Source organism: Macrotis lagotis, chromosome X, assembly GCF_037893015.1.
Source record: "Macrotis lagotis isolate mMagLag1 chromosome X, bilby.v1.9.chrom.fasta, whole genome shotgun sequence".
NCBI classification, from domain to species: Eukaryota; Metazoa; Chordata; class Mammalia; order Peramelemorphia; family Peramelidae; genus Macrotis; species Macrotis lagotis.
In genome coordinates, this window is record NC_133666.1 from 405,347,745 (window position 1) to 405,370,929 (window position 23,185).

The 23,185-nt window shown below is 34.5% G+C and overlaps 1 protein-coding gene across 1 annotated transcript in view; it reads left to right on the forward strand.

Annotated features, from left to right (window-relative positions):
- The first annotated feature begins 2,836 nt into the window (after window positions 1-2,836).
- TRPA1 (transient receptor potential cation channel subfamily A member 1) overlaps window positions 2,837-23,185 on the forward strand; it is a 53,637-nt gene continuing 33,288 nt past the window's right edge. The window contains exons 1-8 of the mRNA XM_074202052.1: window positions 2,837-2,956; window positions 7,026-7,188; window positions 9,004-9,179; window positions 12,839-12,946; window positions 16,475-16,583; window positions 16,769-16,914; window positions 18,339-18,475; window positions 22,628-22,676. Coding sequence (XP_074058153.1) covers window positions 2,837-2,956; window positions 7,026-7,188; window positions 9,004-9,179; window positions 12,839-12,946; window positions 16,475-16,583; window positions 16,769-16,914; window positions 18,339-18,475; window positions 22,628-22,676 — 1,008 coding nt within the window. The remainder of the gene's footprint in view (window positions 2,957-7,025; window positions 7,189-9,003; window positions 9,180-12,838; window positions 12,947-16,474; window positions 16,584-16,768; window positions 16,915-18,338; window positions 18,476-22,627; window positions 22,677-23,185) is intronic.

Sequence of the window (23,185 nt, forward strand, 5' to 3'; positions counted from 1 at the left end):
AAAGAAAATAAAACATGCATAGCCTTGGAGTTTAGAGGGTTTAGGGAAGGATCTCAGTAGAAGGTATGATTTTAGTTTAGATTTAAAGGAATCCAGGCATGTTAGTAATTGGAGTGAAGAAAGGAGAGTATTCCAAGTATAAGAGAGAGCCAGAAATTGAGTATTTTGTGGAACAGTCAGGAGGCCAGTGTCACTGGAACAGAGTTGAATAATAAGGGGTGAGAAGATTGAAATGATAAATGGGGGGGGGTTAGTTGATGAAGGACTCTTAATAATAAACAGAACATTTTTATATTTGCTGTGTGTGTGTGTGTGTGTGTGTATGTGAGAGAGAGAGAGAGAGAGAGAGAGAGAGAGAGAGAGAGAGAGAGAGAGTGTGTGTCTAAAATGGACTTTTAAAAATTACTTTAATAGCTGGACAGAGGATGGGCTAGAGATGGGAGAGACTTGAGGCAAGTCTCTCATCAGCAGGCTATTGCAGCAATCAAGGTTTGAGGTGATGAGGGCCTGCACTAAGGTGGAAGTAGTGTTAGAAAAGAGAAATTGCAAAAGTGAAATTGAAAGGCCTTAGACAACAGCTCTATTAAAGTGCATGATGGACAGGGAGACATTGAAGTTTATTCCTACAGAGCAAACCTGAAAAATTGGGAGGATGGTGTTGCCCTCCATAATAATAGAGAAGATAAGAGGATGGGACATATTTATTTTAAGATGAATACTAATCATTCAGTTTAAGATGCCTGAAAGGCAGATGAAGATGAGAAATTGGAAGTCAGTAGAGAGTTTAGAGTACAAAAGGTAGAATTAAGAATCAGCATAGGGATAGTAATTAAATTCATGTGAGCTGCTGAGATCACTAAATGGAGGAATATAGAGGGGAAGAGAAGTAAGACTAGGCAGAATCCTGAGCAACACCTACAGTTAAAGGGCATGATCTGGAAAATGATTCAGCAAATAAACTGAGAATGATGATGGCCAAACAGGTAGGAAGAAAACCAGGAGAGAGCAGTTTCAAATAGGAAAGAAGAAAATCAGGGGAGAGTGTCCAGGAGAAAGGAGTATTTCAAGGAAGAAAGAATGATCAGCAATGTCAAAGGCTACAGAGAATGAGGTAATTGGATTTGGTAACTAAGACATAATTAGCATGTGTCAGAATATATATATATATATATTTACCAACTTACTCTTCCATTCTCAGATCAAAATAAGCAAATTTGAAGTCTTTTAGAAGCCTTAGCTTCCACAAAACTTCCTGCTAGTCATCACTTCCTAGATCTAGAGGAAGTCTTTCCCACTCTCCTTTTTTTTTTGTTAGTGTTTCTTTCTCACTATATTGTATTTAATTACTTTACTAAATATTATAACCAATTGAATGTAAGCTCCTTGAGAGTAGGGACATTTTTAGCTTTATACCCCCAGTAAATTGCACATTACTTTGCAGTAATCACTTAATAAATGTTTGTTACATGTTGGTTGGTTCCTGTTCTCCTTTTCCAAAAGGATCAAAACTACATCACTATATTAGTCAAGTGACAGTCTGTTCAATTGTGGCTGATCATGTGAGTTCAGAATGTTTGTTGAATGTGATAGCAGAAAGTCTTCCCACTTTCATTCTACAATGTTATTGATTTCATATGGTATAAAATTTTTTAAATGTTAATTTTATAAGCAAAGTTCATTCTAAATGTATCTAAATCGAATTACTTAATGTAGAATTTTTATTGTAATTCATAGATACATCTAATAAGAATCTTTTAAGATGTGACTATTTCTCTTTTCCAGGAACTGACACCTTGAGACTGGAGTAATAGAAAGCAAATTATGTCATATAGAGAGCAGGAAGGGATCATAGAAATCAGCTAAGAATATGTGATCTTATGTCGCATAGCTCATGTCAGATCTTAGAAGCCATGTTTCCTGACTCCCAACAAACTTGTATTGGTTTCAATAAACCTCTTTGAAGCAATTTCCTTTGAGAAGCTCCCTCCCTATTTTCCCCCTCATATCAGTGGTAAGAATAAGATTTCTCCCTAGATTTTAAAAGCACAGTACATCAAAAAGTATATCCACTTCCATTATGAAGCAATCTGGAGGCCCACCTAAAGGCATTATAAAGAAGAAATGGCTTAACGCAAAGACCCGTGACTCCCCCCAAGGAAACAAAACATACATTTCTCTAGGAGCCTTCTGAAAGATGGCATTTGCATACCGTTGTACACAACTGTCCACACACTCACACACACACACACACACACACACACACACACACACACACACAACACAAGCCACACTGAGAATGGGACAGGAGGTATTGTACTATGCAGCCCAGAGCCTGTGACCCCTGAAAACTGAATAGCATCTGATTTCCTGACCACACCCCTCACCCTCCTCTTCTATGCCAAGAGAGGAGGGGGAGGGGGAGGGTAAGTAATTCCTCCTGTATATAAGTATCTTGGACTATAAAGCTTCATTGAACCTCCACCTCCAACTTGACTTGTCCCCCGAAAGAAGACTTCTGTAGCTGCTAACTTCCAGCAGATGTTTGCTTCTCTCCCCTGCAGCCCCCTGAGGCTGGTTGAAGTTGTCATCCTGGTCTTCTCCCTGTCCTTCAATAGAGCCACTGCGCTCTCTAAGAGCTTGTTCAGGAGAGCTTGGGTCTGTCCTCGGAGCTGCTTCCTCCTCTCTGAGCATCCCCGGGCCTTTTTTTTTTTACAGCTGCTTTTCTCCTCTCTAGGCTCCGCAGGTCCCTCCCTAGAGCTGCCTTTCTCCTCTCTTGGGTCTCCACCGCCACCGCAGCGCAGGCGCCAACCAGCTGTACCCAGGGCGGGCGGGGGCAATGAAGCGCAAAGTGAAGAAAGTAGTCCAGCAGGCCACCACGGAGAATGTAGAAGCCCAGGGCGTTGCCTACGAGGGGGTGGAGGACCAAATGGATGCCTCCGAGGAAGATGTGTTTAAGGTAAGGGGGACTGGACTGGCAGCTGCCAGGAAGATGCACTGCATGTTGAATCCCCTTCCATGCCTGCAGTGAGCTTCCAACAGTTCCTTCAGAACTTTTCCGAGAAGGCAAGTCCGCAAGTCTTGGTTTGAAAACCGAGAAGGTGCTGCCTAGGTGTCCGTAAGATTAGAAAACACAGGTGAAGTTCTGCTCCTGTTTCACATTCTCTCCCTCATCCCCTTTCCAGAGGTCCTAGCTCTAGCCTTACTTTTTAAGGATGGGAGAAAAGGGAATGATCCAACCGAGGTTTCGGGTCCGGGGACGGTCCAAATTGTTTCGATAGGTAGGGAAAGGACTCAAGCTTGTTTGTTTAGAAAAGAGAATCCAGTGACCTCCAGCAGAGCTGCACCAGTACGTAACGCATGCTTGGCTTTCTGAGTAAAAGGAAAGTGTTTTTTGTATGAATTTGTAGGCGGATATTTCTAAATGTATAATTGGAGTAGGGGAACAGTACCATATTGACCTTTAACCCAAACAATTTTTTGAGGAACCGTTTCAGAAGTTCCTGACAACTGTATTTGAGAGGGAGAGATTTGGAGGAAGATATCTCTTTCATACGGAATATTTCCTAATGTCCAAAACACCATTCCAGTACAAATCCTTGCATTACTGTCATAAACAGGGGCCCAGCAATGAACTGAAATGAGATTATCAGTTTCCCTCTCAATGATTTTACTTGTCAGCCTCCTGACATTTTTTCTCTAATAATGAATGCACATAAGATTATAAAGGTTTGTTAACTGGATTAGTAGAGGAATGTGACAAGCACAGTCAAAACTTGACATAGAATTTGGGAGCATCTTTACAGGAATGCTGTGAAGAATAAAATCTATGCTTATTAACTTCTTTCATTTCCTTACTCCAAAGAAACTTTTTCCTGAGGAAAAAGTCTGTGTTTTGGTGGGCAGGATGCATTGGTAAGAATTGGCACTTGTTTGATGAAAAGAAGGGACTGGAGAAAAAAAAAAGACTCAATTCTCTTTTCCCAAAAATCTCATGTCATCTTTTTTTTTAAATTTTAAACTAAACAGTTTTTTTTTCCATATTCATGCCTATGCATATGTATATTTTTAAGTTACAAAATTTCCTTCCACCCTCCCTTCCCACCCGCCTCCCCTCAGCAGCAGACAGTCAGGTTAACATTGTAGATACATATTTTTGATAAACATGCTTAGGAATTAGTCATTTTCAGTATGAGGAATTAGGATTAAGGGAAATAAATACATAAGAGATAATTTTTATAGGGGGTTCATCAGATTTTGAAGATTTTTTAGTTTTGTTTTTTCTTCCTCTGGATGGGGAATAGCATTGTGTACAGACAGTCTAATATGGTTGTCCTAACTCTCTGAACTGCTGAGAGGAGTCTCATCTCATTTAAAACTAAAAAATAATGTTATTTTGCAAATGGCTATAATATATAATTTATATTGATAGAGTAGGGGTCAGAGAGACTGTATACTCTTTTGGTTTAGTAAACCTTCAGATGAAGAAAAACCCCTCTACTAATATTTCTAGAGATGAGAAAATTAAGGCACAGAGAGGGTAAGTGACTTTGCCAAGTTAAAGTTAGTTACTGGGGGGAAATTTGAACTAGCATCTAATACAAGGTGGCCACTTCTCTGCAACTTAGAGAATTACCAAGAGCATTAAGAGATCAAATGACTGGCCCAAGGTCACAGAATCAGAACCGGTCAGAGACAAAACTTGAGCTGAAGTCTAGCAGATTAAGGAATTTGCTTCATTCCGCAAATTAGGATGTGCCATATCAAATATCTCATTTCTTCTTTGAAGCCTCTGTCCCTTCTGACTCCAACTCCAGCACTGTCTCTAGGGTTCTTGAATGCAGTTTTGGTTTGGTTTGTGGATATTAGATAAAGTCTGATGTAGTATTTTAAATATTTTAAATATTTAATGTGATGATAACTTAAAGTCCCTACACTAGATGCCACATGTCATCTTGTGGTGGTGAAGAGGCTATCCTTTTCACCTAGTGTGACCATGACATACATTGTATCTTCCCTCTGTATGTCTCTGTCTATCTGTGTGACTGTCTTTCTTGGGTTCTGCCTTTGTCTTTCTGTCTCTCTGTCTGTCTGTCTCTCAGTCTGTTATTCTCTTGCTCTTCTTGCTCCCCTGTATTTTCTCCCCCCCTTATCTCTCTCCTCACTTCTCTCTCTTTTTTCCAAACAGTCTTCTTCCATCTCTTCCAGAAATTCTAGTTATATTATGCCCAAGATTATTTTCCTCTGAGACATTCCTTATAGTTGTTTTGGAGTCATTCTTTTCTTCTGAGTTTGTATTTTGAGCATCTCTATCCTTAAAATAGCTCATCATGGAAAGGTATGTTTTTTATTTGTTCATTCTTCCTGCCAACTCTCTCTCTCTTCTCTCTCTCTCTCTCTCTCTCTCTCTCTCTCTCTCTCTCTCTCTCTCTCTCACACACACACACACACACACACACACACACACAAACACACACATGGCCCTCAACAGTTAGCAGAGAACTACTACTTGAGGTTTGCCATATCAACCTAAAACACCAAATCATTTCATCACTGAGCCACAACATAGTAAATATCCAAGAAGTTTAGGAATGTTACCATGTTCCAAAGTCTCAAGCAATTTATCACCTCATCTTTACATCCTGAAGGGTAGCTCTAGGAGGATGTTCTGAAAGATACCTGTCCCCAATCCACCAGTGCACTGTCCCTACATCTTTCAAGCTCTAATCCTTGACTGGCACATATTATAAAATTATAGAATCTCAGAATTGTAAGGAATTAGAGTCCATCTAGACTAGGATTTCTCAGCCTTTTCTGTGTCTTAGACCCACTTGAGCAGTCCTTTGAAGCCTAGGAAACTATTCTCAGAGGAATGTTTGTTTTTCAATTCATAGTTGAAGGAAATAATAACTTTCATTTAATTTTTGTTGAAAATAAAATATGATTTTCCTATCAAATCATGGATTCCTTGAAGTCTATCACAAACTTCTAGTTAAGGATTCTTGAACCAGGCAAACTCATTCATCTCTTTATTACCAAACTCTATTTCAGATGTATTTTTGCAATTTCTAGAAGTTTATAATGATACTAGCTTTTATTATTATTATCCTCAATCGTTTTTAAATTAATAGGAAGGATGGTATGATTTTGAGAGCATTAGAGGGTCAATCCCCCCCCCAAGTTCTCTCATTGGAAAGCTAAGATGTATACATTGAGACACACACACACACACACACAAACATATATATGGATTTATATGTGTGTGGGGGGGGGAGAGACAGAGAGAGAGAGAGACAGAGAAACAGAGAGACACAGAGAGAGAGAGAAATATCGATTTAGTCTGGTTGTCAGACAGTTTATGGATAGGTCAGTCAAGTCTACTTGAGAAGGATCTTGACAGATAATTATGTTTTGGGCAGAAGTTGGAGTCTTACTTTCTTTTATTTACTTATTTGTTTGTTTGTTCATTTATTTATTTTTAGGGGGGGTTGGCAAGGCAAATGGGGATTAGTGGCTTGCCCAAGGCCACACAGCTAGGTAATTATTAAGTGTCTGAGACTGGATTTGAACCTAGGTACTCCTGACTCCAGGGCCAGTGCTTTATCCACTGTGCCACCTAGCCACCCCAGAGTCTAACTTTTTAAGACCCCATTTGGAGTTTTCTTGACTTTTGCCATTTCCTTCTCCAGTTCATTTCACAGATGAGGAAAGTGAGGCAGGCAACTAAGTTACTTTGCCAGGGTCACAAAGCTAGTAATTTTCTGAGACTGGATTTGAACTCATGAATATGCGTTTCTTTGATTTACAGACCTTATGCTCCATCCAGTAGTCTACATAGTTGCCCCCATATTACGTCCATAGTATCAAATGTACCATAAATAATTTGAGATAATGATAATCCCATTTAGGTTGAGGGGATTAAGTTGTACTTTGTGATGTAATGAGAAGGTAGATTTTTTTTATTTTAAACTCTCTATTTCAATAAATGTTTTTAGTATATCACTGATCATCTTTTAATATAAAACTAGGTTATTGTCAAAGGAAATGTAAAGAGATTACAGAGTTTCATCATGAAGAATCGTGATGGTTTATATAAATATGATGAACTGAATGCCACACCTTTGCATCATGCAGCTGCGCAAGATCAAATTGAACTACTAGAGATGATTATCAATGACTCCTCATTTGAAGGTAACTCAAGCTTTTGACATTTATAAACACTAAGATTAACCAGTTCCTATTCCATATCAGCTGATATCCCCTCAAGACAATATATGCTGATATCCCCTCAATTGTACAAATTTGGTTAGATGAAGAGGTAAGTGAAGGAAAAAATGAATTTTTGCAAAGAATATGAACCAAATCCCTCTAGCATATTCATGATAGATATAGAGACTATTAAGAACAAATCCACTTGCAGACCTAGTAGGTCCTGGAGAGTCAGTGACATTATAGGCATATTAGAGTAAGTCCTACATTAATGATTAGTCATTATATACTTAGACATAAGGAAATTATACATATATATGTATATGTTCACATATATAGACCCACATTTATGATGTTTCAAATATGTATATCATATATAGATATATATTGCATGCATATATTCTTATATATCTGCAATTAATTGAGAGGTAGGGCATAGCCTATAGAGGCCTCACTCAGAATACCTGGGATACCAGTCCTGCTTCTGGCAACACACCAGCTCTCAGCAGGGTATTTAACATGTTGCTGTTTGGGTCAACTACTTGAGACTCTAACATACAGAGCAGATGCCAATCTGTTTTGACAAAGAGAACTTCTCCTTAAATGATCCAGACACCAATGAAATAACAAGTCTGTTCAACAGTCAGTTACATAATCTCTCCCTAAATCTATTTGACTATGAAGATATATACTATATTTACAATGTATAAATTATGTAAATAGAATAAAAATTTAGGTTCAATCCTCTTTGAAATATCTAATAGGAAATATTTTTGAGTAAAGATATTTGCTTCCTGATTCTCCAAATTAAACACAAAGAAAACTTGCCAGGGAAACAAACGTAATTGTCTCTACCTTTGGCAAACGTAGGTCTTGTTTTCCTTTATGCTAGTCACTCTCTTCCTCAGTATGGAAGGTTCAATAGCTATTCAGGAAACACTTGGTAACTTGTTGATAGAGGGTTGAAGATGATTGTGTTTTTATTATGTCATTTGAGAGAAATAATTATTAAATAATTAATATTTGGGGAGATCTGGTGCTTTTCCCTTTCCTAGTTCCTCATTCTGTCCTAGGCCAAACCAGCATCACTCATTGTTGATGGGTGAGATTGCTCAAACTCCCAGGGCACCTGCTTTTTGATCCTAGGTAGGAATTGTTAGCCCCTAGTTTTTCTAGTTTACAAATAGGAAATCTTACAAGGAATTTAATGTAAGGTGAATTCTGGCCCATCATGTTCTAAGGTCTGAGCAGAGGTGGTCACTCTTTTGTATCTAGGTGGCATAGTGGATAAAGCATCAGCCCTACAGTCAGGAGGATCTGAGTTCAAATCCAGCCTCGGACACTTGACATGTACTATCTGTGATGTGACACCCTGATTGCCTTGCATGCAGGAATAAATAAGCATTTCCACAATAGACCATGATAAAAAGGTGATTGCACGTGAAAATGCAAATCTACTATACAAACTTGTTATTCCTTTTAAAAAGGCATCACAATTGTCATGTAAAATTCTTTTTTTTTCCTTTTTTTCTTCCTTCCCCACTCCAGCCCTAGAGATGACTGCCATTAGACAGGAACATCCTTTGTTCCAAGAACCTATAAGCATTCAGGAACTTCCATAAGGGGTCTTTGACATTTGAGAATGCCACTGACCACTTTTATTAATTATCAATTTGCATGATTATTAAAAATATTTAATTACCCAGAAACCAGGTCTCTTGAATTTCTTATATATTATGTAGTATAGGCAGAGGAGAATGTATTGCTTGCATTTTATGCTGCTTTTTTTCCTTCTAGAAGTGAACATACTGGATATTTTAGGAAATACCCCTTTGCACTGGGCCACTGAAAAAAACCAGATTGAAAATGTTAAGTTTCTTCTTAGCAGAGGAGCTGATCCAAACATTCGCAACAACAACTTGATGGCACCCCTTCACCTAGCTATTCAATATTTTTATAATGAAATAGTGAAGGTAAGGCTACCATCAGAAATTTGGATGTATTTGTATATATATGCATGTGGTGTCTGTGTGTGTGTGTGTGTGTACTGTGTGAATGTGAGTAGGTAGTTTTATTTCATGAATCCTTTTTTGAAATGTGGATGTCTGCAGATGAATCAGATTGAGCTGTCAAACTCAGAATAAATAGAAATTGTGAGACTAGTACCATTTCTGAACAACTTAGATAAATTACCCTCTCAAGAGCATGGGGATTAACAATGTTGTTTTTCAATGCTCTTGGAACTTATCATCCATAGCATCATTTCCTGTTGACAGCATCACATCATCATCATGAAAACAGGAAAAAGGATGGAATGGGATCACACAGGACAGAAGATCATTTAACATATTATTTTCTATTTCACAAGTATGTTTCTTTAAAAACTAATAAACTCAGAAATCAATTCAAATCAACAAGCACTTGTTATTGTCAGTGACTGTGTAAACCATTCCAGATAAAAAATAAGGCATAATGGGTTCTCATTCTACTGAGGAAGATAAAATGTAATCAACTGTACTAATGAGATATGTACTGGATAAGTTGATGATAATAACTTGGGAGAAGGCTAGAGCATGAAGAAAGATGACTTCATATAGAAGATGTGATTTTAGCCAGTATTTGAAGGAAGTTGGTGATGAGGATATCATAATTTGAGGATAAGGAATGACTAGTGAAAAAGTCAAATTCCAAGGATCAGCAAGAAGGCCAGTGTCACTGGATACTGTGTATGTTGGAAGAGTATGATGTGAGATGACTGGGAGGTGTAAGAAAAAGACTAAATTATACATGTCTCTGAATGCCAAATTGATGATTTTATATTTGATCCTGGAGGTAGCAGAGAAGATGAAATGGTCATTTAGTCAAAGGGAGGGAAGATAGAATTTGTACCATGACATATTAGATGGACAAAAAAGAATATCTCCAACATTTTGGATGCATACTATCTATAGTATGTTTTAAACTTGTATATACAAGTTACTCCAAATAAGATACAGAAAGTTTATGGTCTCTGCCATTTTTTCACTTATGATATTAGTGATATCATCATCCATGTACAAAAAAATGCTGGCCATGGAGTGAAGATAATCCTATATTTACTAACTGCAATTAAGGATAAATTGCTTACCCTCTCCCAGTCTCATTTGTTCACCTCTAAAATGAGGAAAATATAATCAAATTAATTATTTTTTAAAGTTGACGTTACTGAAGAATTTTATGAACCTCCATAAGCAATACAATAGAATGTCATTGACTGAAATAGAGTCCTATCAGTGTAGAAAGAACCATATTTTGTAACCTGAGCCATATTCTCTGATTTAAGAAAAACAACAACTACAAATAGTAACTCACCTTATTGTCACTGGTACCTCAAGTAATAGGCCATGGAGTGGCAACCTGACCTTATGGATAGTAGATAGGCTTTCAATTCAGGATGACCTTGGTTTGAGGTCCAACTTTGATTCATCCTGTCTGTGTGACAGCATGCACATCACTATCCAATTCTCTAAGATATAGCAAGTACCACTCTACCTCAGGGGAAGGATCTCCAACTCAAATGAAATCACAATTGAGTAAAAATTTAAAATTTAAAGAAAATTTCCAGGAAAGTTGTCGATTTGCAATGGTTGCATGAGTTTCTACACTGACAAAAATCATTTATTTGGATCAAAACAATACAAATTTTCATTTTTTTCTTTGAAAACTAACCAACAATGTTGGCATTTTAACAATACCAATTTCAAAGTAAGACAAAGATAAATTTGTAAGATTTTCTAATAATGTGCCATATTTTTAGTGTATTTTTATTCTATTTCATGCTTCTCTTTTCCTTCTTTGTCTTATACCTTCATTTCTATTTGTCTTCATCCATCTCCATAACATTTGTATTTTGTACAGCTTAAGTTCTATATAATTATTAGATATCATTTTCTTCTAGAAGCATATGTTATTCATCTCTTCACATTCAAGTTGGTGGACTAAACAAGAAAAAGATCTGGAGATCTAATCTCCAAGAATAACAGGGATTTCAGTTACATCTAGGGAGTCAAGTCAACAAGTCAGCAAGCATTTATATTATAATTTCAACTTACCAAGCTCTACAAGCAACTATATACAAACAAGAAAATACAGCATTGATTTAAGATCAGTGGGCTTAGCATTTTGCACTATTATTAAGAACTACAAGGGGCAGCTAGGTGGTGTAGTGGATAAAGCACTGGCCCCGGAGTCAGGAGTACCTGGGTTCAAATCTGGTCTCAGACATTTAATAATTACCTAGCTTTGTGGCCTTGGGCAAGCCACTTAACCCCGTTTGCCTTGCAAAAACCTAAAAAAAAAGAAGGTGGGGTTTTAGCTGAGTCTTGACTCAAACCACAGAATGGACAAAAGGAAGATGGAGAGAGAGAAGATTCTAGGCATGGGCAACAAGACAGAATATGCTCAGTCAGATGGAGTGTTAGTGTCTGAGGAATAAAAAGAAAGGTAGTCTTAAAGGATTACAGAGCATGTGGGTAGGTAGTGAAATGTCTGAAAACTGGAAGTTTGGAAGGAGCTGTGTTATCTTAGAGTCAATAGAGAGCCAGTACAGTTGATTGAGGTGACAGAGTGATAAGATTAAATCTGCACTTTTGACAACTGAGTGAAGGATGATCTAGAGTGGGGAAATGAGGGAAGGAGAACAAATATCAGAATATTGCTATGGTTTAGCTGTGATTTGATAAGGGCATGCACCAGGATGTCAATGTTAGAGAAGAGAAGAGGGTAATATGAGAGGTGTTATAAAATAGCCATAACAGGATTTGGCAACTGATTCAATATAGGAGTAAAACATTGAGGAATCAAGAATGTCACTTAGGTTGAGAACCTTGGTGATTGGGATGATGGAGGTACCTTTGATAGTAATAGAGAAGTTAAGAAGAAGGGAGCATTTTGGTAGTAAGATAATGGGTTCAGTTTTGAATATGTTGAATTTAAGATGCCTGAGATATCTAGTTTGAGATGTCAAATAGATATTTGGAGATATGAGGCTGGAGTTAGGAGAGGTAGATACTATACAAAGATCTGAAAATCATATGCTTAGATCCATCCCAAAATAGAACCAAAGGATCCATATTAAGAGTAACTTTGGTAGTATTTTCAACTTGGCAGAAATACCTAGTATGATTGTAGAACTGATATGGTTCCCAGTCCCTGAGCAAACAGGTACCTTCAGTATACCCTTCTGAATCATCCAGCAATAAATGAATTTTCAAAAGGATAGACCATTAACTTTCAGTTTATAAAAGTAATTGATTCATGTCTTAGTCCAAATATAGATTCTTGTTGAAAGATCAGATAATGGTATGGTTTTAAAGAGAAGACTAGTTAACCACATATTCCTCCCTCCTGATTCTAGACTCTCTTAATGAAAGGACACTTAAGTCTAACTGACCTATAAGATCTTTTCCATTTCTGAACTTCTTTGATTCTATAACCATTATCCACAGATAGACTTCATACTCCACAACTGTAAAAAATTACTACTTGAACTACGTGCTTTTAAATAGAGCTTTTTGTGAACACTTATTTGAGTAGTTTTACTTTAATTAGTTGTAATTTTGATTCTTGGCAGTTTTATTTCTTCTCTACATAGATTTTGATTGAGCACAATGGTACTGATGTTAATTTGATAGGAGAAAATGGAAACACACCTCTGATGCTGGCCTGCTCAAAAGATAACAGTGAAGCACTAAAATTCTTGGTTTGTATAATAATTTTTCATTGGTTTCTGTTTTAGTTCAGTGTATGCTGCTAATGGTTATTACATATATGATGTGACCAAAAACATCTTGAAAATACTCTTAGAAGGGATTTTATTTTTAATTCATGTGATAGACATTTAACATTCTCACAACCATTGAAAGATTCTTTTGCATTCTTTTTATTGCAGCTATTACAACTTTTTTGAAGTCAAATTTATATTACTATCCTATTAAAATACTATGACCATTTTCTGAAAGGAAGTAATACTGGCAGTTTGGTGATAGAGTGCATAGTGTTGGACCTGGAATCAAAAAGACATCAATTTGAATCCTACCTTAGAAATTTTGTATCCTGTTGACTCTGGGCAAGTCATTAACTCCTCTGCTTAAGCTTCAAAAGGGAAATAATAATAATAATAATACTTCTCTCATAGGAAATTTCAGTAAAGTGTTTGGGGAAGTCTCTTTTAATATCTTTGTGGGCAAGACAAAGAAATGAAAGTATATATCAAATGATAGTCCACCTGGTTATATTAATACCTGGAATCATGGTCATACCTAAGAGTACTAATGAATAGTTGACACCCTAGAGTGGGGCTGTCCAAAATGAGCCCTGGGTAACATGTAGCCTGCAGGGTGATTTTATGTAGCCACCTGTGGGTTTACTAAATGCTTTAGTAAATGAAACTGAATTACCACAGAGCTCTCACTAAAATGGCAAATGAAAATATACTGTCTGTTGTTTCAATGGAAACTTTTAAAAGTAAGGTTGGACAGCTCTGACCTAAAGGAAGATATCTGATACTTGACTTTTTATTGAGCTTTATTCTGTTCAACATTTTTAATTCTTTGGGTAAAAAAGACAAGCCTGTGAACTTTGTAGAAAGAAAAAGGTAAAACATTGAATGATAGAATAAAGATCCCAAAAAGATCTCAACTGCCTAGATTATAAGATTAAAAATACCTAGAGTTAGAAAAATATGAGATCACATATAGTTCATGTCTTTTTTAATTAATGAAGAGATAGCATACAAAACTAACAAAATGAAATTTGATAGAGATTCATGAATTTAACTACTTTAGAATACCAACTACATTGTCACAGTTAACAACAATGACTAAGAAAAATACAGGGATTTTAGTTGACCACTGTAGGAATTAATATGGTGGTGCATTTATTTACAAAGCTGATACAAATTAGGACTGCTTTAATAGAAACAAAGTGTCCAAAATAAGATGTTAATCCTATCCTATTCTGGTCAAAACACATTTGAACTTTGTGTTCAAGACTAGGAATCATTTTAGTTTATTTTAAATTTTATCTTACTTTTAATTATACTTTCAGTTCTAAATTCTCTTCCTTACCTCTCACACTTCCCATCCATTGAGAAAGCAAAGGAAAAAAATTACTGCAAATATGAATAGTCAGAAAAAAGAAATTGCTGTCTTGGCCATGTCAAAAAGAAAGAGGAAAATATGCTTCAATTTTCACTTTGACTCTATAAACTCTCTCTTTGGAGCTCTTCCTTTTTAATTGGGGTGGCCACTATTTTGATCGGTCACTACGTCTTTCTAAATCGATTCGTTATTGTTCAGTTGTTTTCAGTAATATCTGACTCTGGAGTTTTCTTGGCAAAGATACTGCAAAGACTTGCCATTTCCTTCTCCAGCTTCTTTTATAGATGAGAAAACTGCAACAAGCAAGGAAAAAAGACTTACCTGGTTTCACAAGCAAATAAGTGTCTGAGGCCAGATTTGATTTCAGGAAGATATCTCCAGGCTCAGAACTCAATCCATTCTGCTACCTAGTTGCCCCCTCAAAGTTGATTATTATTTTCAGCAATATTGCTGACATTATATAAATTATTCTCCTGAGTCTGGTCATATCTTTCTGTATTAATTCACACAAGTTTTCTGATTTTTTCCTGAAAACACACCCTTCATTATCATTTTCAGTATTATTATTATATTCCATTACTTTCACTTGAGACAACTAGATGACACAGTGGATAGAGCACTAGACTTGAAATCAGGAAGACTGTCATGATTTCAAATATAACCTCAGACACTTACTAGCTATGTGACTCCAGTTAAATTTTTGAATTTTTTTGCCCCAGTTCTTCATCTGTAAAATGAGCTGGGAAAGGAAATGCCAAAAATACTCCAATATCTCTTCCAGGAAAACCTAAAATAGAATCATGGAGGGCCAGGCATGATTGAAAATTGACCTGAAAACAAAATTCATATATATCTTATTTAATCATTCCTCTTTTGATGAACATCCATTTGACTTCCAATTTTTTAACATCACAAAAAGAACTACTGTAAATATATTATATATGTTCTTTCCTTCTTTATTTGATCTCATTGATGTATAGACATAGTAGTAATAGTACCATTTTCATAGCTTTTCAGGAATATTTCAAAATTCCTATATAGAATGGCTAGACTAGGTCCCAAAATAATCTCTTTTCTCACAGCTTAACCCCCCACCATATTTGTCATTTTCCTCTTTTTTTTGTCATCCTAGCAAATTGCAAATCTGATAGTTGTGAAGTAGTTCTACAGAATTCTTTTAATTTCATTCCTCTGATTATCAGTGATTTAGAGCATTTTTCATATGGCTATTGATAGCTTAAATTTCTTCTAAAAACTTTGACCTTTTATCAATTGAGGAATGACTCTTTATCTTGTATATATTTAGATGTCATATTTTAAAAGGAATATCAACAAAATCCTAAAGCAAAGGATTATGCAGTCCTTTATATTCCCTGAGAGGTGACTAATTTGATGCTCAGGTCCACAAAAGGCACTTTGTAGATAATCTAGTATCATAGATTATATTCTTCCTCTCTTTTAGAGTCCACTTTTAAATTAATTAATTATTTCTCACTACTGAGTAAAATATTGAAATAAACTAATTTTACAAACCCAATCAATTTTGTTTACTACCAATCTATGTTAAATGTATTGTGGAAAGGAGTAGATGATACTGATTGCCTAAATATAAGTTTTCTCCATGAAAGTATTTCTATGATTTCGCAACAGCCCTAGCTGATTGACAGGCATGTTTTAATTTGAATAAGTGTTTTGAATTAGGAACTTAACTGAATATGGTATTCATTTGAATAATAACAAGAATAGGCAAATAAATGTTTTAAAATGGATTAATGAACAAAACAGAATAATGATCTTATTGAAAACTGACTTCATTTTGCTCAAGTTTTGAAAAAAGGATTCTTTTAAGTTTGAGTTGATAATCATTTTACCTCATTTGTTTTATCTTTTGATAATTTTTAATTATGCTGACAGATTCCCACCCTGGTTCTTAGAATTATCCCTTTAATTGTTTTATCTAGTCTCCTGAAGGTTTTCTTACATATTTTTCACATAACATTGTATCTAACTATTGTACTTGAACCTTAATACTGACTAAATTGTGTATAAGAATAGATGAGAACCACCATTCATTCTCTTCATTTTTCTACTGAACATTCTATCATTTGACTTCATTCTGGATTTTTCAGGTGGATAATGGGGCAAAAATATGTAAAACAAACAAATTTGGATGTTTTCCAGTGCACTTAGCTGCATTCTCAGGTTCCAAGAAATGCATAGAAATGCTGTTAAAGTTTGGTAAGTAAAGGCATTTATATAGTAAACAGCAATAATAAACCTATTATTTCTTTAATGGAGTTTGCAATTCATACTATTTGTTGATAATAATTGCTGTATGTATAAAAGCATGATTTTTATCCTTACTTTTCATGGTTTGTGACACTGTATATTTAAATAATATGCATTTTGGTTTTCTTATGAAGGTGAAGGTCAAGGATATTCCAGGGAATATCAAATTAATTTTCTCAATAATAGAAATTCAAGCCCTCTCCATTATGCTGTTCAAAGTGGTGACTTAGAAATGATTAAATTATGTCTGTTAAATGGCGCACAGATTGAACTAGTGGAGGTAATTTTTTATACTTTTTAATCACATATATTTTCTTTATGTTAATTGTTTTCCTCAAATGGTTTTTGGGGTTCCATGTCACTGAGCAAGGAGTAAATGAATATAGCAACAAATGGGTCCTAAGCAAAGCAAAATAAAGTCAAAAGATCAGCTTTACCTGTGTATAATAGGATTTCTTGAAACACAAAATAGCTTCTAAATAATGAATTCAGAAGGAAAAAAAGATAACCAGTCCTGCTGTTATGATGTTATGTGGCAAAGTGAAGTAGAAAGGGATTTAAAAATTAACTAAATGATCAGCCTATTTTGTTTTATCATGAATAATAACATATTTGTGGCAATTAAAGCATTATTTACATTAGATTATATTAATTGAAGCTGTATGTCTAGATCAAGGGAAGTAAAATTACTGTCCACATCAAACCATATGTAATATACTGAGTACAGTTCTAGATATCATAATTTAGAAAGCTTAGTAACAAAGACAATGTGGTGTTGTGAATAGGAGTTAGGAATTAATGCTAACCTTAGAGTTAAGATTACCTGGATTTAAATTTTGCCTATGTTGTATACTGGTTAAATAATTTAAGAAAAGTCACTTAATGTTCTAATTCCCTGGGTATTGTTCTAAGACTAAATGGAAGAAGAGCAAATGAGATCTGCATTGGTTGAGGGCAGAAGAATAATTGAAACAAAAGGAAGGAAGGAAGGAAGGATATTCCTCACCAGGAGCTCCCTACAATAATGAAATGAAAACTCTGGGGAAAAAATAGTTAATATAAAGATCAGTGTATTAGATTGATTATGGGTTTGAAAATCATTCCCAAAAAGGATTCTTAAAGGAAGATTGAGGTAATCAATATTTTAATATAATTCTTTACAATAGTGATATCCCAATATATGAATTATCATAATAGATAATATGTTATTATTTTTATGCATTCCTTAATAAGGCAAAAATGGGTTGGATAGGAAGATTATATTGAGGATGCACTTTAGGCCAGTCAAAGAAATGGTTTTCTTACAAGAAATGTCCATCAGTGGAATGGATGATCTGATTAAATAGGAAGTTTACCATGATGAAAAATATTTGAGTAGATTCTGGATGATTATGTACAAGATATATTAATGAAAACTCTTATATTATGTGAAAAACTGAATGAAACAAATTTTAATTTTTCCTAACTCGAAATTCTGATTTTTCCACCTTAATTTGTGAAAATAAGGTCATTCTACACAATACAAAATTCCTTTACTTTGAGGATGAATGTCTCCAAAAAACACAGTTAAGATTTAAAGCAAAATGATTTATTGAAAACAGAAACTGGAGACCAACTGAGCTAATCTTTTATCACTAAAGTCTTACCTTCTACACATAACTTTCTTTTATCTTTTTCTTTTTTTAAAAAATATCCTATTTATAGAATGGAAAATGCACAGCTCTTCATTTTGCTGCCACTCAAGGAGCAACTGAGATTGTAAAACTGATGATTTCCTCTTATTCTGGCAGGGATGATATTATTAATATAGTAGATGGAAATAATGAGACATTACTTCACAGGTAAGAAGTTTTCTTTTTTTTTTCTACTGGTCATTGTTCCATGATGTTTGTGCTTTACTTTCCCAAATTCACCTTATAGGAAAAAGACTATACCAATAAAGCAAATGGTTCAATAATTTTATGGACAATTAAGCTTCATCCTAATTAGTCAATTAGAGCTATTGTTTCTTTCTGGAATCAAAGTAGAAATTTAAATCGGTTTTCACAAAAGAGAAGCATCTAATGGCAAATACCATAGAGATTTTGATACCAGTGAATGATTTGAAATGAACTGTATATTACTTAGAAAAAAATAAAGGACTCCTTTGGAACAATTAGCCTATGTAAAATAGTCTTGACTATAATCTCTGACTAAATCTCCCAAATTTCTTATTCATTTATGATCAGGGGCAAAATTCTCATCTTCACTTTCACAGGAAATTTTTTCCCACTTTTAAAAGTAGAAATGTTAATCATAGCTCCTTGTATTTAAACAAATATCTATTTTCTTTTCACCTGCATATGTTTGTGTGTATTGCTTAATTAACATTTACTGATAACAAACTGATCCCTTTATCCTTTCCCTTATATGAATTGTTTTGTTAGTTTTATTTAGAATTTTTGTGGTTAAAAAGTATTGAATTGGATAGAGAGTCGGATATTGGATAGACATTTGAGTGACAGGAAAAAGACATGTTGGAGTAGAAGGTAAGACTTGGTAATACAAGACCAGTTGAGTGGTCTCCATATTTAAATCTTTGTAAGTAGCTAATTTTGTTTTAAATTTCAGCTGTGTTTTTTGAATCATTTGTCCCCAAAGTTAGGAAATATTTGCATTTTGTGTAATGACCCCATTCTCACAAATTTAGATGGTCAGAATCAGTTATAAAAAAAGTAATTTGCCTAATCTAGTTTTTCACATAATATAATTGTTTTCATTAATATAAATGGTAGATAATCATTTAACTCAAATCTTACTCTTAATAATGAGTAGTTGTATGACCATGGAAAAATAGTTTAAGTCAAATCAACAAATTTCTATTAAGTGTATACTATCTGCTAATTACTGTGGATACAAAGAACAGCAAAATTAGTAGCTATCCTCAAAGAATTGATATTCCAGTGTGAGAGAAAATATACAATCAACAATTGTAGGTAGGACACATAATGGATAGGATATCAGTCCTAGAATCAGAAAGACCTGTCTCTGGGCAATTCACTCAATCCTGTTTGCTTCAGTTTCCTTATCTATAAAAATGAGCTGGAGAAACAAATAGAAAAAGTGCTCTAGTATCTCACCAAGAAAACCCCCACATGGGATCATGGACAATCAGACACAACTGAAAAGTGATTGAACAACAAATTGTAGGTGACTTCAAAGGGAAAAATCCCAAATTAAGGGGAACTAGAAAAGGCTTAACTTTTCTGAGTTTCAAATTCTTCATATGAGGACAATAATGCTTGTAGAACTTTAAGGTTCAAACAAGAGTCTATGTAAGATGTTTTGCCAACTTGCAATGCTCTGTAAATGTGAGTTAATTATGCCAATTTCTTTTTAGGTTGATATATATGAGTCAGCCTTTTGATTTTGGTAAAAAACTTACTTTTTTATATAAAGAAGTTTGCCAAGTTAGTTTTTTTTTTTGAGCAGTCATTCATGGTTGACCTCCACATTATGTAACGCAGTCATTTATATGCAATGTTTTTAAAATACTCTAGTTTTAAGTGTGAAATTTCAAAATATGCATTTTATTTCATAATAGATGATAATTGGCTATAGGCTTCTCTAGGATCATAGATCAGATTCATACTCTCCATGGTTAGGTTGAAATAGCCTGGAGTATCTTGAGCTAACCCAAGAATATATAATGTCGGACTAAAGTAATTCCAATCTGACAAAGTCCTGGGTCACCCCTTGGTATGAATGCACATAGGAGATATCCTTTAGTAAAATCAATTTCTTTATGACCAAATCTCTTTAAGACTGCCCATGTCCTATTGAGGCTACACTTGATTTTTCTAGACATTTCATAAGATCCCTAACAAGAGACTTTAGAGAGGGGTGTGTCAGAATCACTCCCCACTGACTTACAGAACCTATTATTATATCTTCAGTGTGAGCATTTTCCCCAGAAATCAACAATATAAATCAGTCAATAAACTTTTTAAACTAATCATGTGTTAGATACTGTGCTTGATTTATTGTTTGCTTGATTGTCTAGACTTAGGAAAGAATTAATAATACAGATTAAATGAGAAGTATGTACACATAAATTTTATTATTTTTTTCTGGGAGTTTGTTTAAATATTTGTCAGTGGATCTTTTTATTACGCTATATTTCTTAGGCTCACCAGAAGTGCAAAAGAAGGTTAAGGAAAGGAAGATATTAGCACACTGGAGGTCTAGTAACTGACTAGACAAATACTGACTTACAAATAGAACTTTAAGGTTTGAAAAGTGTGTTCTTCATATCAGTTCTCTCATTTGAGCCTCACAATACCACAGCCTCTATTCATCCAGAATTGAATACATTTCTAAATGGAATTTCATGGGATCTGTGGGTTTCCAAAACAACTGGAAGAAGTGACCCCCAAATTTTAAGACTTTCCATAGGTTAGTAGTATGATATAGGATCATAGGATCCAAGATTTAAAGATGGAGGAGAGCTTAGAAGTTTTCTAATCCAATCTACTAATTTTACAGAAAGAGAAACACATAGCCAATATGGAAAAATGATTTGAAGTAGGAAAATTAAGTAGTGAAGTTGACATCCAAAGTCAAGTTTTCTGATTTAAAGCTAAGAACTTCAAGTTCATCAAAAAGCAAGATAAGAAAATTTATATTTTGAACTTGATTTTTACCAAGGAGAAACAGTTATTGTGATAAAAATGTCAGGAACCTTGGGGGTAAGTGATGATTTGGGGAGGAGAAAAAATTTCAAAAAGCATTTGGACGAAGGATAACTAGAGTCTGATGGAAGAAATTTCAATGTTGTAATTTGACCTATGAGGAATAAGTACTATTTTAACAAACAATGAAAAATAATCCAGTTGAAGAGGAAAATCAGATGTCAACATGTATAGAAGGAGAAATCACTAAACAACTTAAAATTAAAAAAAATAAAGAAAACATAAACAATGGAAGGTAATGGAGGAGAAATCAAAACCAAAGAACAGCACAATCCTGACAGATGTGTTAAATCTCAGGTGTGTTAAATCTCAGAATGAAGTGAAGATGGCAAGGGAAGTAAAGGAATGTCAGTTTTCATGAGTTAAAAACAAAATATATTAGTGTAAAGAAGACACTTAAAAGAGGAATATGATAGTTGCTTTGGGAAAATGAAATAATATGGGGAAAGTGGATCTTACTCAACTCTAATTTTGTTTCTGTTTCATCTAAAAGGGAGAGTGATATGGGGAATCTATAATTCTCATTAGCAAAATAGGAAGCTGATAATGGGGGAGGATATAATTTGTTTTTTAAAAAAATGATTTCTGAAGTGTATGATGGGAAATATGTGGCTAGAAACCAGTTTATCTAAAAAGAGGCAGAGTATTCTAGATAAAAGAGGTGACATTTCCACTGTACTTTACTCTGGTCACATCATATATTCAGTAATGTGTTTAGTTCAGGCATCACATTTTAGAAAGGACATTGATAAGCTGAAAACTATCTTCAGGATAGTAGTCAGAACTAGGATAGAAATAGTCAGAACCACTTCACCAAAGGCTTAAAACAAAGGGTACATTATATAACCATTGGTAATTTTATAAGATTTTGTTTGTAGTGCCTGATGATAAAGAATTTGAAGCTATAGATCATTTGATTTTGAGAGTTATGAGTTGCATTAGGTAGGGTTAATTGGTTGATCATAGAAAGTCTGGTGATAATATGGTGAGCACCTTGGAGTTAGGGGAGGGGAGCAACCTAAGAAGGAGTGAAAACTATTATGTTAAGAAAAACAGAGAGAGGCAAATCTTCAATTGTGATTAGTATTGGGATTTTCATGTTGAGTAACCACTGGATCTGCATTTCTCAAGATAAGGAAACTCAGGCTCAAAAAACGAGAGATTTTATTAAAAATTTTAAAAATTTAAATAAATTCTAATTTATGAAGGGTTGCTTTTAAAATGTTTAAATAATCCTTATAATGACTATTTTATTTTTTGTAGAGTGTCATTATTTGATCACCATGAACTGGCTGAATATTTAATTTCAATGGCAAGTATACAATTGATGATTTTGTACATTAATACTGTTGATAACTGAAAGTTCATAGAGTAACTTTTTTAAATAAAGATTACATAGTAAAATAAACTTAACATTATTTTCAATTTCTCAAATGAAAGAAATTCCAGGAATTTTCAGGTAGCCAACATTACTTTTCATATGTCAAAAGGATAAGTAATTAATGTTGATTTATTAAATTTTATTTATAGAAGATATCTATTCATATAACATGTAATATGTAAGGTTTCTTTAATTATGGGAAAAATTCTTTGAAATTTTTCTTTTGTCCCAGCAGCTGAACATTTTCCTAATTCTATTCAGACCTTAAAAGTTTGTCTTTCCAAGCCACCTTCCTGAACCTGAGCTATATATATGCAATTTGCTTTGCTTCAATTCAGTTCCACAATTGTACGTCTTATCCCTTTAGCAGAATGAAAGAATATAAGGACATAGTCTGTTTAATATTTTTTCTTTGTATCCCAGAGATACATTGGATAATT